This window comes from Colossoma macropomum, unplaced genomic scaffold, assembly GCF_904425465.1.
Source record: "Colossoma macropomum unplaced genomic scaffold, Colossoma_macropomum, whole genome shotgun sequence".
Lineage (NCBI taxonomy): Eukaryota > Metazoa > Chordata > Actinopteri > Characiformes > Serrasalmidae > Colossoma > Colossoma macropomum.
In genome coordinates, this window is record NW_023494788.1 from 35,924,434 (window position 1) to 35,941,000 (window position 16,567).

Sequence of the window (16,567 nt, forward strand, 5' to 3'; positions counted from 1 at the left end):
GTGTTTAAATAGCAGTTGTAGAAAGCGACTGGGGGAGAACAGCTCAATCCACTTAACCCGTCTGCCTGCAGGGACACAGGAGAGCATCTTTCTCTCGCTCTCGTTTTCTCTCTCAGGCACACAGACCACATACACATACAATGCCAGAGTTGGGATGCAATGGAATACAAGCATTGTGAATACATATTGAGAATACAGAAATGAAGTGTCTGTATTCTGTCCAAGTGACATTTGTAAAGGCAATATTAAGAATAAAGTTACCTTTAGCATTTTTAGAAGAACACTTTTAAAATACTGACCCACTAAATTAAAGAATATACACCATCTTTCAAAAAAAACACCATCACTGCTTGTTAAGTAACTATTTTAAAATCAGCACACAGCGTGTGAAGATTTAGGCCCAATCCCGTTTCTTATTTTTACCCCTACCCCTTGTTTTTGAGTGTCACCTTGACCCGTGGAGTTACAAGATGTAGCAGTTGAAATCTTGAAATGGAACAACCCTCAAATAAAAAAGAACATTAGTTCATTAACAGGCTACTAGCGGTGCTCTGTAGGCGACCCTGCCAGTCCGCAGTGATAGCAGAGGAGGGTAAAGTTTAGAAAACTTGCTGCTGGTCTTTAGTGAAATTTAGGACGTCAAATGCTTTCAAAGAGAGGGAACAATTATTTCTTAGTGCCCACCCCTAATTCTTTGGTGATATGAAGCTGAAATCAGCTATTCGCCAGCTTCTTGTTCAAATTTTTCCGTTCCACCTTAAAAGGAGCAGCACTTACATTCTGGCACTTCAGTTGTCAGTACTGGTGGACTGTTTAAGGTGGAATGAGAAATTTAGCTAGCTTGCTACTGAGACATCAGCATACTATTATAACATATATTTTTCATTCTTGTTATGAGGAAAAGGACCATAATACATTTAAATGAATTAAACTAAGATAATAAAATGGTTATTGTAAATTTTACAGGAGAAAATACTTACATTTGTGGGTTTCTCTGAAAAAATACTCACATTTGTGGGTTTCTCTCAAAAAATACTCACATTTGTGGGTGTGCCTCTGAAAAACCTCCATTGGAGGGCCAGGTAGCCCTAACACTTCACCCTACACCTTTATCTAAACAAAAATTTGGGTCACCCTACCCTAGGCATGAATGCACAAAACAGAGGGGTAGGTGGTGAAATGGGATTGGGCCTTTCACTGAAGAAGAACTGAATAATGGCTCCTTATGAACACTGAAGTTTCTAGTAAAGCCTGAGTAGACTGATAAATCACTGTGATGAGCTAGTTTTGTGTTAGTGTTAGTAATCTCTTTTGAGGCATGACTGAACTGAGTAGTGGACATATTATTGAGTGATAAGTTTAGCTTTGGAACTGTACTGGACTCACATAGCTGCTCATTTTAGAGTAACATTCGCAAAATTTTATTACTGGGTATGGCAAATTGTTGGCTTAAGTCATGAAAGGGGAGTGGAGTGAAGCAGGTGATATAAGTCAAAATAACACTGAGAATTTTGTATTCACATTTGTATTAATTTGAATAATTGAATCTTTCATAAAACATATTATCAAAAGAATTACATGAACAAAACTGTCAACCAGTATCAGAGAGGAACAGTATGAAATAAATAAAAAATACAGCTGAGTTTTTCACATGTGCTTTATCAATATGTGTTGTAAATGTATTCCGAATGTATGCTGAATACGTTACTGTTTAATTTATTCCAATGGAATATGTTACTGAATACATTTAGTACAGTGTATTTAGTATTCAGCCATCACTACTTTTTCAAAGTATTTGCTCAACCTTGTACATTATATTTGCATATTCAGCTTACAGGAATTCAACTCAGTTGAGTTTTATTTATACAGAACTTCCCACAGCTGACACTGCTAAATGCTGAAAGTTTTCACATGCGTAACTGCACATTTCATTAGTTAGCAGTCACTGAGTAACAGATAGTAGATATTAGATAATAAGTTAAGAATAACTGAACTATAAGCCTGGAGTGTAAGGGTTTAATAAAGGATCCAAAGACATGGGAATGTCTTTTAATCTCCCAAGATTTAGACAGATTGGGAAACGTTCCCACTGCATAATGCATGAGGAAGGAGGCGGTACTTGTTAAGAGGAGTGTTGCTGAACTGTCAAGTGGGCAGTCATTAGCAGTAACTAGGACTTTGACATGACTACAGCATGCGGCTAGGAAAGACCATCATTATCCACTGGTCACCAAAAGTATGAGGACACCTAGCTTTTCAAAACGTTTTGAATTCAATTTAGCATATTCTCACTGAAGGAGCAAAACCGTTTTTATATGAATTGAAAATATCAGCTGCCCTTTACATTGTGTGAAAATGTCACAGCAAGTGAATCAACAGAAACAGCCCGAAATTGCTTGGAACTAAATCTATTTACATTGACTTACAACTGACAAGGGACCTAGCTAGTGAGTGGAACTGGACACAGCTAAATTGGCAAGGCAGGGCAAGTTTATTTATCTAGCACCTTTCATACACTGGGGTCATTCACAGTGCTTTACAAATGATGGAATACAATAATTCAATCATTTAAATTATTATTTAAAAAGTGTCATAAAGTAAAGGAGATTAGATATGAAAAACATGACTAAAACAATAGATTTTAAAAGAAAAAAAATATTTTAAAAAAATCTAATTAAAAATAAAATTAGGAAGGGGGGCTGGCTTAAGAAAAAAAAAAAAGTTGATTCGTCATGAGTCCCCAAAAGTATGCGCGGGCAAAATATGGCCTCGAAAATCAGGCCATCCACATCCTTGTTCTGCTCAGAAGTGACCAAACATAGCGTACTTTCCACTGGAGACCCGTACTTGTCCTTCCCATTTTTTAAAAGCAATCTGGTTGTGGAAAAATCTGTAAATAGGGCAGGTCTACTCGTACTGCCCATCTGTCATTATCTGGACGATAGAAACAGAGTTATAATAAAAGTGGATCAGCAAAAAAATCCATTTCATAAACCAAATCTACACCCCCCACAATCAGACTACAGGAGACCTTACACCTTGATCTAGAACTCACTGGAGGAGGTGGAGACAAAATCCTCGTGCAAACAAACAAGCGTTTAATTAGGCAAACTGTGAGCTCTCAGCCAATATAAACAAATGAATACCCGAGTAAACTAACGCTTGCTGAAAAGTTGTGCAAGGGCAGGACAGGGTGTTCTGAAATAGCTCAGAAAGCTGGAAGGAGGTCAGCGGCAGTAAGACACAGGTGCACCTTATAAAAGAACAACATGATGGACAAAAACAATAGCCAAGGAGAGAAGACAAGCTATTTCTGTCTCACATCCTTCCTTCGCAATCAAATAATTTGTGAAAGATGGAAGATGTGGGTGATTTGGCCTGTTTCGTGTTGTGGAAAATGAGGCTGGATAAGCAGACCCAGTTCTGTCTGTATTCGTGTGATGTATGAGGCCTGTACATGCAGCTGCTCGTACTGTACTGCACACAGTCATTATAGGTGCTTACACAGCGCTGGCTTCGGGTTTATTTGTATTAACATATGTACTAGAGTATTTATGGGGTCGAGAAATTGAATAATTGGGTACGCAGCAATGAAAAAAGTGGTCAGATATGTGCATTAAATGTACACTGTATGGCCAAAAGTACGTGGATACCTGACCATCACACCAATATGAGCTTGTTGGACATCCCATTCCAAAACCATGGGTGTTAACATGGAGTTGTTCCCCCTTTGCAGCTATAACAGCCTCTACCCTTCTGGAAACTTTCTACAAGAGTGTGTCTGTGGGAATTTGTGCTGATTTAGTCAAAAGAGCATTTGTGAAATCAGACTCCAGACACTGATGTTGGACGAGAGGGCTTGGCTTGCGATCAATGTTCCAGTTCATCCCAAAGGTGCTCGGTGAGGTTGTGGTCAGGTCTCTTTGCAGGCCACTGGAGTTCTTCCACACAAACTCAACAAGCCATGTCTTTATGGACCTCGCTTTGTGCACAGGGGCACAGTCATGCTGGAACAGGAAAGGGCCTTCCCCAAACTGCTGTCCAAAATTGGAAGCATATAATTGTGCAAAATGTCTTTGTGTGCTGTAGCATTAACATCACCCTTCACTGTAACTAAGGGGCCCAAATTCTGAAAAACAGCCCCAGCCCATTATCCCTCCTTGACCAAACTTTACTCTTGGCACTGTGCATTCCTTTACATAGCATTCTCCTGCCATCCACCAAACTCAGATTCATCTACCGGACTGCCAGATCATCACTCCAGAGAACACGTTTCCACTGCTCCAGAGTCCAGTGGCAACAGGTTTTACATCACTCCAGCCGATGCTTGGCATTGCGCATAGTGATCTTAGGCTTGTGTGCAGCTGGTCGGCCATGCAAACCCATTTCAGTTAGGGAAGCAAGTCAAAATTCTAAGAAGTTTTGTATTGTGTCAGTTGTACAGGACACATATATTTTTAAAAATTTGCTATTTTGTTCTTTTGCTTCCTGTTAATTTCAACATGATAAAGTAGGTGAGGTTATATGTCGCAGCTTTGAAGTAGGTATAAGCAACTATCATTTATCAAATATTGCTCTAGTTTTTACCTGCAATTCATGTATTACATAACAATTAATGCATGAGTTTTTGTGTGGTTCTGTATTTGCATGTTTTTTTTTTGTTTGTTTTGTTTTTTTCTGGAGAATTTATACTGAATAATCAGCAATAAAAATACGCCATATATATATCTATGTTCACATATGCAAATATATTTAAATGCTTGCAAACTACCTTGAGCTTGTTGTTGTAATCAATGCAACATTAAATATAGCTCAAAGCAACCTTTTGGTTACATGAGAATAAAATCTTTTAACACATTTCTGTCAAACGCGGAGTGCGCTCTAAAAATGAAACGCTTGATCAGTCTTGAGAAGGGAAGAACAGAATGTATCAGATGAAGGAAAATAAGGCCAGTTAATGAGGACAGCTAAATATACCACTCCAGGAGTCCCCCCCATCTCTCTCTTTCAAGGTTAACCAGCTATGATCCCACAAGGGCAGTTTTTATAGCAGTATAGCGGTAGACAGCGTTCATCATGACTTCCTGCTGACCAGTCTACATCTCTTACCAGTTAAAGCCAGTTCGGTTTTGGGTCATATTAAGGTTTCCAGGGGATGTGGGTGGGCTGACTCAGGGAATGTGGGCTATGTATTCAAGCAATTAGGGGACGTTCAGCAGTGTTTAAATACAGTAAATGTATATATATATATATATATATATATATATACACTTGTTTCCATGGTTATGCTACATCCACTCCATAGTTCTGCTACACATGTTTCAATGTTTACACTATACCCATTCCATTGTTTTGCTACAATTGTATCCATGGTTATGCTGCACCCATTCTATAGCTATTCTACACTTGTTTCCATGGTCACACTACATCCACTCCATATTTATACTACACTTGTTTCCATGGTTATGCTACACGCACTTCATAATTATGCTACACTTGTTTCCATGGTTATGCTACACACACTTCATAATTATGCTACACTTGTTTCCATGGTTACGCTACACCCACACCATAGTTATGCTACACATGTTTCCATGGTTACGCTATACCCATTCCATTGTTTTGCTACAACTGTTTCCATGATGTTAGAGGCAATGTAGAACAAAACTCACTGCAGAGCTCAGATAAAGTAAATCTACAAGAAATGTCCTTCAAGACAAGTTGCTTTTATTGCAATTATATTTGCAATGATGCTCATAGGATCCCCTGGTGGCCAGGCCTCGTGCTGCACACCTTAAAAGCTATTGTGTTAATAGGCCTTGACTGTGTTTAATTTGAAGAGACTGGCTTATTGTTTGATATAAGCCTACAGCACTTGCATTAGTAAATTCCATATGCTCCTTCCAGATTATTCCTGAGCTAATATATGGATGCACTTTTTAAAATAGAAAAGTAGAGCCTGCAGGTGGACAAAGTACTTCAAATGATAATGTGTTTTTTTTTGCTCTGAGAGGACTTAAATGTAGTCTGAGAGAAAAAAAATGAAGCATCAGCTATCAACAACATAAAGTAATTTAGCCTCACGCGCCATTCCTCGCTCCTCTTTCAGCATGCTAATAGCCTGATGTCATTGGAAAGCAGTCATATGTGAAAGGATCTTTAATAGCCGTCCTTCTCTCTGTCTCAGCGAATGGCATAGTATTTCTCTCTTAATTAAACATTTCAGCGAGACATTCTTCAGCTGCGGTGGAAAGATTGACTCTCTGAGCTTCTCCATGTTCTTTCACGCTTAGCTGCCTGAGTCATACAAACATACTAAATGTTTGAACTCAGTAAAACTCATTCATTTGGTGATTTATGGTGTGTTGTTTGTACAAAGGGGCGGACGCACATGTCGCGATGGTAAAATTATCTCTAAAAGTCACTAAAAAGTTTCACTAATAAGATCAAGAAGGCTCAGATTAGTAAAAATCAAATTTTACATGCCATTATTTTTGTTTGCAGTGGATTGGTGGCAGTCCGAAAGAAAGAGGCACTTTAGTTGGGGGGGTCACAGAGGTTCAGTTACCATGTGTTTCCAAACTCACAGTACAAGGAATGCTCTCTTTGGAGTGTAGGTCATCTCAGACTGTCGTAGATGATTAAGATCATGAAATGGGGTCATAAGAGGCAGCATTCTACTACTTAAAGGCAGAGAACAAGAGCAAGAGGTTACATAACAGCCTGCTCTACTGTAAAAGGTGGCCCTCTCCTCAGATAGCCTATTTTCACTGTTCATGCTTACTGTTCCACACTAAGGCTGAAATAATGCTGTGATAATGCTGAAATAAGCCTAAAATAAATCTAAAATAAGGTTATAAAAAGGCTGTAATGGGGCTGAAATAAGGCCGGGATAAGGCTATAATAACAATCTAATCTGCTTGTATAAGGCTGAAATAAGACTGAAATGAATTTGAAATAAAGATAAAACAAGGCTGAAGTAAGGCTATAATAATGCTGTAATAGACATGAAATAAGTATGTAATAAAAGTGAAATAAGTCAGAAATAAAGCTAAAATAAGGGTGAAATAAGGCTGTAACATGGCTGAAATAAAACCATATTGAAGCTGAAATTGGGATCAATAAGGCTCAAATAAATCTCAAATAAAGCTACCACAAGGCTGAAATAAGGCTATAAAAGGCTGTAATGTGCATGAAATAAGGCTAAAATAAGACTAACATAAGCCTGTATTAAGACCGAAAGCAGGCTGAATAAGGCTATAATAAAGCTCTAATCAGGTTGAAATAAGCCTGTTATAAGCCTGAAATAAGGCTGTAGTAAGGCTGAAATAAAGATATTTTAAGGCTGAAATAAGGCTATAATAAGGTTGTAATTTGGCTTAATAAAGGGCTGTAATAAGGTTCAAATAAGCCTGTAACAAAGCTGAAGTAAAGATGGAACTAGAATATAAGGCTGAAGTAAATCTGATTTAAGGCTAAAACAAGGCTGTGGCTGTATTAAAGCTGTAATAAGGCCAAAATGAGGATGTAGTGGGGTCATACCAGCCAGCATTCTACTATATTGAGGCTATACTATTAAAAAGTTCTGTTATAATCTACTATATAAGGGTGTAACAAGGCTGAAATATGGCTTTAATGAACCAACACTGAGGGTGCAATGAAGCTGTAATGAGACTGAAATAAGATTGCAATAAGGTTGTTGTAATAAACCTTTATTAAGGAAAAATAAGGCTGCAATAAGACTGAAAGAAGGATGTAATGAGGTCATAAGAGCCAGCGTTGTACTATGCTGAGCCATACTATAATAAGCTTCTATTATAATCTACTGTGTAAGGCTATAATAAGGCTTAAACAAGACTGCAGTGAGACTGTTGTAATAAGGCTGAAATAAAGCTGTAATAAGGCAACAGTAAGAATGAAATGGGATCATCCGAGCCAGCATTCTACCACTTAAAGACGGAGGATTTCAGCAGGAGTTATGTAACAGCCTGCTGTGCTGTAAAAGACGGAACTCTCCTCAGGTATATTCACAATTCATGCTTCACTAATACACGCTCAGGTTGTAGAGCTTGTGCAGCAGCAGGGAACGCAGGCCGCGATGGTACAAACGCAGACGACTCTGTCGGAGAGTGTGTGTGTGAGCTGGAGAGGAAATGAATCATTGGATTTATCTAAAACCACCTCAGCGGCGTTTCCTGCTCCTCTCTCTCACCTCGTCAATACATCTGTTCACGCCTACGCTCAGTCAATACTCTCCAACTGCCCACACTCACCTCTGCTGACCCTCAGCCTCACCTCAAACACACAGCACTAGGTATGAATAATATATACCCCCAAAAGTTTGGGGACACCTTCTTCCAAAACTTGAATCTTCTCACTGTTTCTTTACAACTAAGCAAGAAAAAATACCAAAAATACCTGCACAGGCTCAGTTTATCGTAAAGCTACTCAGTGTTGATGCTTTGTGTGTATGTAGCTACAACCCTCAGCTTCAGGTTCATCAAAGTATCTTATTTTGTCTAAATCATGATGTTGACAGTTTTCTTTTCCAAACTATTGATAAAAGCTTACACTGAAACTCTTCTAACTTCTAAAGTTCTGATGACTGATGACATCACAACAAGGGAATACAAAGAGTTACGTACTGTTCATGTTAACATGTACACATAACTAATGAGGTATAGAAATACTGAATATAAATACAGCACATTTAGCTCAATTAGTTTTCATATTCTCACTTTTTTATATTTATTGTCTTTAATTGTCTATTTAATAGTCTTGTAGAATTAGTCTTTTTTTTTTCATTGGCTAATCTGAATGCTGCCATCTAATGATGAGACTCATCTTATTGCTTTATTTTAACTTTCTCAACTTATGTATTTCTTTTGCTGTGTGTTTTGTTATTGATGTTATTGTTATTTTACTGCTTTGCTGTTGTTTTGCTATTGCAGCCCAGAGCACAATAGGTTTTCTTTTCAGTCTTGGTTCCTCTCATTAAGTGTTCCTCATGCTCTTAGGGAGGTTCTCCTTTTGTGTCTTGGTTATTCCTCATGTTCTTAGGGAGGTTTTCCTTTTGAGTCCTGGTTCCTCTCAGTGAGTCTTCCTCATGTTCGTAGGGAGGTTCTCCTATTGAGTCTTGGTTCCTCTCAGTGAGTCTTCCTTATGCTCTTAGGGAGGTTCTCCTATTGAGTCCTGGTTCCTCTCAGTGAGTCTTCCTCATGCTCTTATGGAGATTCTCCTATTGAGTCTTGGTTCCTCTCAGTGAGTCTTCCTCATGCTCTTATGGGGGCTCTCTTTGAGTCTTGGTTCCTCTCAGTGAGTCTTCCTCATGCTCTTATGGAGGTTCTCCTTTTGAGTCTTGGTTCCTCTCAGTGAGTCTTCCTCATGCTCTTAGAGAGTTTTTCCTCATACTGTTACATTCGACTTGGACCTTCATATCTTGAAAACTATAAACTTAATTTTAAAAATTGTTACAACATCATTTCCTCAAAGTGCTACATGAATAATTTGAATTGTACTGGAAAAACAAAATTTGTGGTCTTTGGCAGTATTTCAAAAGTAATACTGTCAATAATATTTGGTGCAAAAATGTTTGCATGATACTGTTTTCCTCTAAATAAACTTGAACCTTTCATTAAGCATATATTATGTTCAGAAAACTCAACCAGAGGTATTTTTCTGAGTAAAGATGGCATTTCAAAAATCGCTAGTGAACACTGTTGCTGCTAAACTTATCCCAGAATGTACTTGCCTGCTTTTTCCAAGAAAGCTGCTGTATTTTTTACTTTGTGTGGATAAACAGGTGCCAACTGAGTGCCCTGTGAATAGGTGCATTCCTGTTGGGAGGTGTTGTGTGATCATTGGGGCCCACGATTAGGGGAAATGTCCCCTAATCCTAATGCAAGGCTTTAGAAAATCCATCATAGTGAAATTGCATTTAGCATCTGGAAAACAATAGTGGTTTGAAGCATGCAGTAGCTATGGTAACCAGAAAAACAACTGTGCTGTTTTTTGAATACGCATCTTTAACTTGATAGTTTTTGCCGTTTGGCCACAGCCGAATAATACTGGTCTTCTACAGATGGCAAGAACATGTGACTGCATGAGGTTCAGCTGACTTAATTTAGCATTTTCATTGTAGTTTAAACTAGAATTTTACTCAATAATGACACTCTCATTTGAATAGATTCAGAGCATGTTTTTAGTGACATGTCGAATTTAATTGATTTCCCCTTTTTTCCATATACGATCTGCTCATAATTTTATTAGAGATGACAGTACTGCAAAGCCATCACAGTATCTGTGGGACAATGTAAATGTTCCCTCAAAGGTACAACAGTGGTTTTAAGGTCCAATTGTAAACCTTAAATAAGCTTTTCCAGGTGAAAAGTACATATTTGTACCTTTTCATAACCGAATGTTTTAAAACAGAACAACAACATAAAAAGCCTGGAGACGAGACGGGGTGTGTGGAGTCAGTACAGTTTAGGAAATATAATTTCAACGGATTATGATACAATTATGTTCCCTGACTAAAGGTACTGAGATGTACCCTTGAGGGTACCACCCCAGTGACAAGAGGGGTACTGCCCCAGTGACATTTTTGCACCTGTAGCATCTCAGGAAATTATTGTGATTAAGATGACTTTATGAAACACTCAGCAAAAGTTTGACTCAGCCAAAGTACTCATATCTAAGATGTGGCTTACCTGCTGGGCTAATCCTAGTAGGAGTGTCCCAAAAAACAGAAGAAATGAAATCTCTGAGCCCTTATAGTGACTAAAGGAATATATTCAATATGCTGCTGATGATTAATTACAGAACACCTGATGCCATCCTGCATAGGATTACAGATTAACAGATTATAAATTAAATTTACCTTTAAAATGTGATATAGTTAGTGAGTAAAAGTGTTTTTGTCATGGCAAATTCTATGAGCAAAATGATCAGGCTTATTACATACTAGGGGTGCGTGAATGGGAGGAAAGCGGCTGTATGCACACGCTATGTTGCACACGTCCCATCTCAAAGATACTTTACTGACACAGCGATTCCCCCCGTCTCTACAATGAGACCAAAACCGAAGTTATAAAATCACTAAAGAAAATGGGTAGAATAGCTGTAACATGTGCTGCGTGGACGTCCACTGCCACTGGATCTTATTTCACCGTAACTGCACATTTTATCCCAGATGAGTGGCAGCAGCTTCTCGTGCTCCAAACAAGAGCACTGAATGAGAGCCTTCTAGTTCACTTGCCACATCACTTCCATTTGTTTTATAAAAAAGATATTGGAAGTAAATTCATTATGGATCATTACAAATACTTTGCTTTAAAAGTACCAAGTCACTTTAAATAACAATAACACCGAGTCACTTAGTCACTTTAAAATGTATATTGTCTCTACATTCTGTGTATATTTTGTGTGTATTTTGTGAATATTTAATATATTTCAGTTGTTTTTTCTTGTATTTTAATTTTTACTTATTTACTTTCTGTAGAGTGATTAGCTGAGCCTCACCACAAGCATTTTAATGCATAAATGTCCTGACATGTTGTGCAAGTGACAAATAAACTTGAAACTTGAACTTGAAACTTGAGCTCACACAGTGAGAAAATATAAATGCTATATAGAAAAAAAGATGCACATCGATAATCGTTTTATAATCGCATCGCAGCCCTCTGAATCGTAATCGAATCGAATCGTGAGGTGCCTAGAGATTCCCACGCCTATTACATACTAAGGCTTATTATTCAGTAACTACTGGTGACTTCAATGCAAACTAGCTGAGCTGTTCATAGATAGGAGTGTGTAATAGGCTCTAATAGGTATAAAAACTTGATAATTCAAATAAACAAAAGCACTATTTTTCCACCAGTCTCAACCTCATCACTACAGATCAGCACCTGATGATTGAATGTGATTTATAAATATGCTGATAATTAGTTAATTCTTTTTCTTAGCCATGTTTCTATTTGTAGTGAATGTAGCAGATGGTATTTTATATGTCAAAATAAAATAAAATGAAAAAATGAAAAGATGTATTTAAAATTAATTGCGATAGTTAAAGAGTTCAATACATTGCAATGATTGACTTGTAGCTCCAGAGCAAATATAAAGACATCAAACATGACCTGTATAATTAACTACACAAAAAATAATGGCTCTTGAAGGGCTCTTTAGTAAAGAAAAATGCATGATTAAAGGGTTCTTTGCATCGTGAAAGGGTTCTTGAGATTGATGGAAAATGTGCTGTATAATGGTTCCATATAGCACCAAAAATGTTTTTTATATTGTCAGCAGCTTGACATAAGAATAGCAGAACGCTTTCTGTTGCTGTATAGAACCATATACAACACGTTCACCATCAGCTGTTTCACCATGCAAAGAACTATTTAAGCACAAAATGGTTCTTTATAGAATTTATGGTTCTACTTAGAGCCAATCCCTAAGAGCCCTTGAAGAACCGTCTTTTTTAAAAGTGTCTTCTTTCTTACAGTGTACAGATGTGTGATTTGACTAGGGGTACCTAAACTTTTGCATATGACCGTATGTCGGGTGGTGTTTAATATCATGTTGTAATCGTCTCTGTTTCTCCAGTCTGTTCGCAGTTTTCCAGAGGAGTTTATGCTATTTTTGGATTCTACGACAAGAAGTCGGTGAACACGATAACGTCGTTCTGCGGGACGCTGCACGTTTCCTTCATCACCCCCAGCTTCCCGCTGGACGGCACCCAGCAGTTCATCCTCCAGATGAGGCCGGACATCAAAGGGCCTCTGCTGAGCCTCATCGAGTACTACAAGTGGGACAAATTCGCCTACCTGTACGACAGTGACCGAGGTAAGAGCCTGCTGGATTTCCACTAAAATGTATCCTACCCAAAAATGTATCCAAGCCTTTACCATTAATAATGTGATTTATCAATGCTGTGGTCATAGTTATTCTAATATACATTATTCAAAAGTTTGGAATCATTTGCCACATCTGCCACTTTTTTTTATTTTAAATACATTAATATCTTTTAAAATGTGGATTTAAATGCTGTTCACCAAAAGGGTCTTTTATGGTGTTTTCACATATAGTTCTATTTAGATGAACCAAACTATGTTCTGTTAAAGTGAACCTAAACAGGGAGCCAACTGCAAATGACCTCAGTTCTTTTTGTGTTTGCAATGTAACTGAACTATGAAGAGGACTCAGCTTTCTTTCTGGTGTTTTGAGATCTCAGACCACTTCTTGTTCAGACCACAACTCAATTAGCTCAGACCCTGCATGTCTGCTGCAGTGGGTTCCGTTTTCGTCTGCGCTCCTCACCGAGCACCACCTGGCAAAAATCCGCTTCTGCACTGAAATAGCGTATTTGATAGAGCAGGGGTGAATTTTCATTCATTCAGCATTCAGTGTGAAAGCAGCTTAAAGCTCTGCATTGCGTGCGCGCCCAGCATGAGCCTTTACAGTCGCACAGGCTCTCGCATATTATCGCTCCAATGTGTCAGGGCTGCTGTCCTGTCACAGACCACAGACATGCTTTACCCTGAGTAGAACCTTATAAATGATCCTTGGTGGTCTGTTTTTACCTGCTGAAGTGCTGAAGACTGTGGCTGTGTGAACGCTGAGCCTCGAGGTCTTCACCATAAAGCAAAGCAAAAGCGGACTGGGGCCATTTTATTTTCACAATGCACATATCAATCGAATCACAAATCAATTGTTCATTTGCTGTGTTCACATATGCACAGAAAACCATGACTCAGTCCACTTCAGACACTGAAACGGCCCTAGTGTGAAAAAGCCCTTAGATGTTTTAGCCAATAATTTAAGATTTCTGTAAATGTCATGCTATGAGAACAAATTAGATGCGCACAGATTAAAATCAAACACAGTATTTGACTTGCAGTTGAAGGGCAATCCAAAAAACAAGAAACAGAAACAGACCAATATCAAAAACAGCTGACAATGCAGGAGAGCACAATGCTGAACTTTATTCAAGAGTCTCCACTTGAAGGGAACTGAAGAGAATTGAGTGTAAAGTGTGGAGCTGTGCTTCGCTCATAGTTCAGTGAGGAAGATTTAAATTTCATTAAACTAGGAAATGAATTCAGGCAAATGTCTTGGCTGCAATAAAAAAAATGATCTGGATTGTGCTCAAGGTCAGAGTGGGCAGTTTGCTGATCAAATTACAGTCCCAAAAAAGGTTATTAGAAACTCAATATTAATGGCTACAGTGGAACTGAAGAAAAGTAGATTCCTTTTTTTTCTGAATATTCTTGAGAAATAAATGTATTATCATTTGGAAGCACTCAAGTATCAACATTTTATCAAAGCACATTACCATTCAAAAATGTAGATTCTAAATATAAAACCAATTTGGTTGCAGACACATATACCAGGGGAGTTAATAAGTATTCAACTTAACGAGATTACTAAGTTATGGCCACCACTTAATTATCTCATTTCCATGTCCTACTAAGTCATGGCCACGCATTAGAATCTTGTTCCCGTGAGTTAATAAGGCATGGCTATACATTATTTTTTTTAAATTTTTTTATATAAACTAAGGTGCCTACATTAAATTGGTATGTTAATAACACACTCCAGTAATGGAACTATTTAAGATAGGAACACCTTTGAAACCATCAATAAGATGCTTCTTAATAAAAATAATTAAATCAAGTACACAACATATAATTTCTGTGGAAGATTCTGATAGCCTCAAACTTGTGTGATTATTTCCATGCATATGTTTGCCTACATACCTGTGCATACAGTATATCATGTTTACAACTAGCATTACAAGTTCTTCATAACAGTTTTATAAATGTAACACTTTAGTTTAAGGGCCTCAACACAATGTTATTTACTTCATAAAATATTTAATCTCATCTTGTAATACCGTCATAAGCTGTTTATAAATATTCAAATGTTGCTTTTTAAATATAAATGTGTTATTCAATGCTTATGTATGTGCTATGAAGCTTTGTGTTACTTTGTTAATTATTATAATAAATTATTATTTGATAACTTCTTGTTGATCTTTCAGTACATGAAATATCGATCAAAACTTTGATTTTTGTGTGTAATGTTTTTAAAGAAATGTTGTACGTTTTTGTTGTAGATAAAAACAAAACAAATAAAAAAATAATATGATAACGACTGCAGTTTTAGAAGGATAGTGTCAAAAAACTTGCCACTTTATTAGAAACCCCTGTCTTGCTGGTGTACAGTTAGGGACTGTAGTCCATGTGTCGATGCACAGTTTGTGTTAGCCATCCTCTAGTCCTTCATCAGTGGTCAGTTTCTGACGACAGAGCCAATCTTGGCAGAATGTTTGTCTTTGGCAGACTCTTATCTCTTTTGGTGCGTCTCTTGTGGTCAGAGAAAGATGTAAACTGAATTAGCCAGATAATAAATTCTGCCAAATGCCTCGGCTGCAATAAACAAATGGTCTGTTTGGTGCTGGAGGTCAGAGTGAACAGTTTGCTGAGGGCTGTGTTGGTCTTAGATGTTCTTGTTTGTGTATGCTCGACACGCCGGACATTGTGTCTCAGTTTCTATTTTCTGCCATGGACCACTCCAACCCCACCCCAACCCCCTAGCCCTCTCTCTCTCAATCTTTCTCTCTCTCTCTCTCTCTCTCTCTCTCACTCTTTCTCTCACTCTTTCTCTCGTTCTGTCTCTCTGTCATGTTTAAAGGTGACATCACACTCCAATTGTGTGTCGTACATTCTTTAAAAAGATGGTTCTTTAAGGGTTCTTTAGTAAAGAAAATGGTTCTAGATAGAGCCATGAACACTCAAATAACCATTGCATGATTAAAGGGTCCTTCAGATTGATAGAAAATGTGCTGTAGATGGTTCTATAAAGAACCTTTTGGAAAAGTGTTCACTATAGCACCAAAAAGGGTTCTGCTGGTGTTATGAGCTTGTAACAATAGCAGAACTTTTGTTGGTGCTATATAGAACCCTTTTCAAAAAGGTTCTATGTAGAACCATCTACAACAGAACCATTTTTGGTGCTATAGAGAATCCTTCTCAAAAAGCTTCTATATATACCATTTACAATACATTCTCCATCAATCTAAAGAACCTTTCACGATGCAAAGAACCCTTTTTTTATCAAATTGTTATTTTCTCTCATTTGTTCTGTTCTTCACATAATGCTGTTATTTGTCTCTTTCTTGTAAAGCACTTTAAGATGCAAGTGAGAGAAAGGGAGAGAAAGAGAGAAAGGGAGAGAGAGAGAGAGGGAGAGAGAGAGAGAGAGTGAGAGTATGCAGTATTAGTGAGCATCCTTTGGGAATTGGTCCAACTAATACAAGTATGTTGTAATGAAACGTGTTTAATTAGGCTAAGAATGAGTGGACAGTGTAAGTACTGCCAGTAAACTAATGAACTTATATAGTGATTTTAAACACTCACTGGCCACTTTATTAGAAACACCTACTTTGTGCTTCCACTCAGTGGCCACTTTATCAGAAACACCTACCTTGTGTATCCACTCAGTGGCCACTTTATTAGAAACACCTACCTTGTGTTTCCACTTACTGGCCACTTTGTTAGAAACACCTGCC

The 16,567-nt window shown here is 37.8% G+C and overlaps 1 protein-coding gene across 6 annotated transcripts in view; it reads left to right on the forward strand.

Moving 5' to 3' along the window:
- The window catches only part of gria2b (glutamate receptor, ionotropic, AMPA 2b), a 68,633-nt gene that overhangs the window by 20,519 nt on the left and 31,547 nt on the right, over positions 1-16,567 (forward strand). For all 6 annotated transcript variants that reach the window (XR_005007191.1, XM_036569264.1, XM_036569259.1 and 3 more), the window contains exon 3: positions 12,601-12,840. Coding sequence is in view for 5 of the 6 variants with exons in the window: in XM_036569264.1 (XP_036425157.1) it covers positions 12,601-12,840 (240 nt within the window). In the remaining variant the exon portion in view is untranslated. The remainder of the gene's footprint in view (positions 1-12,600; positions 12,841-16,567) is intronic.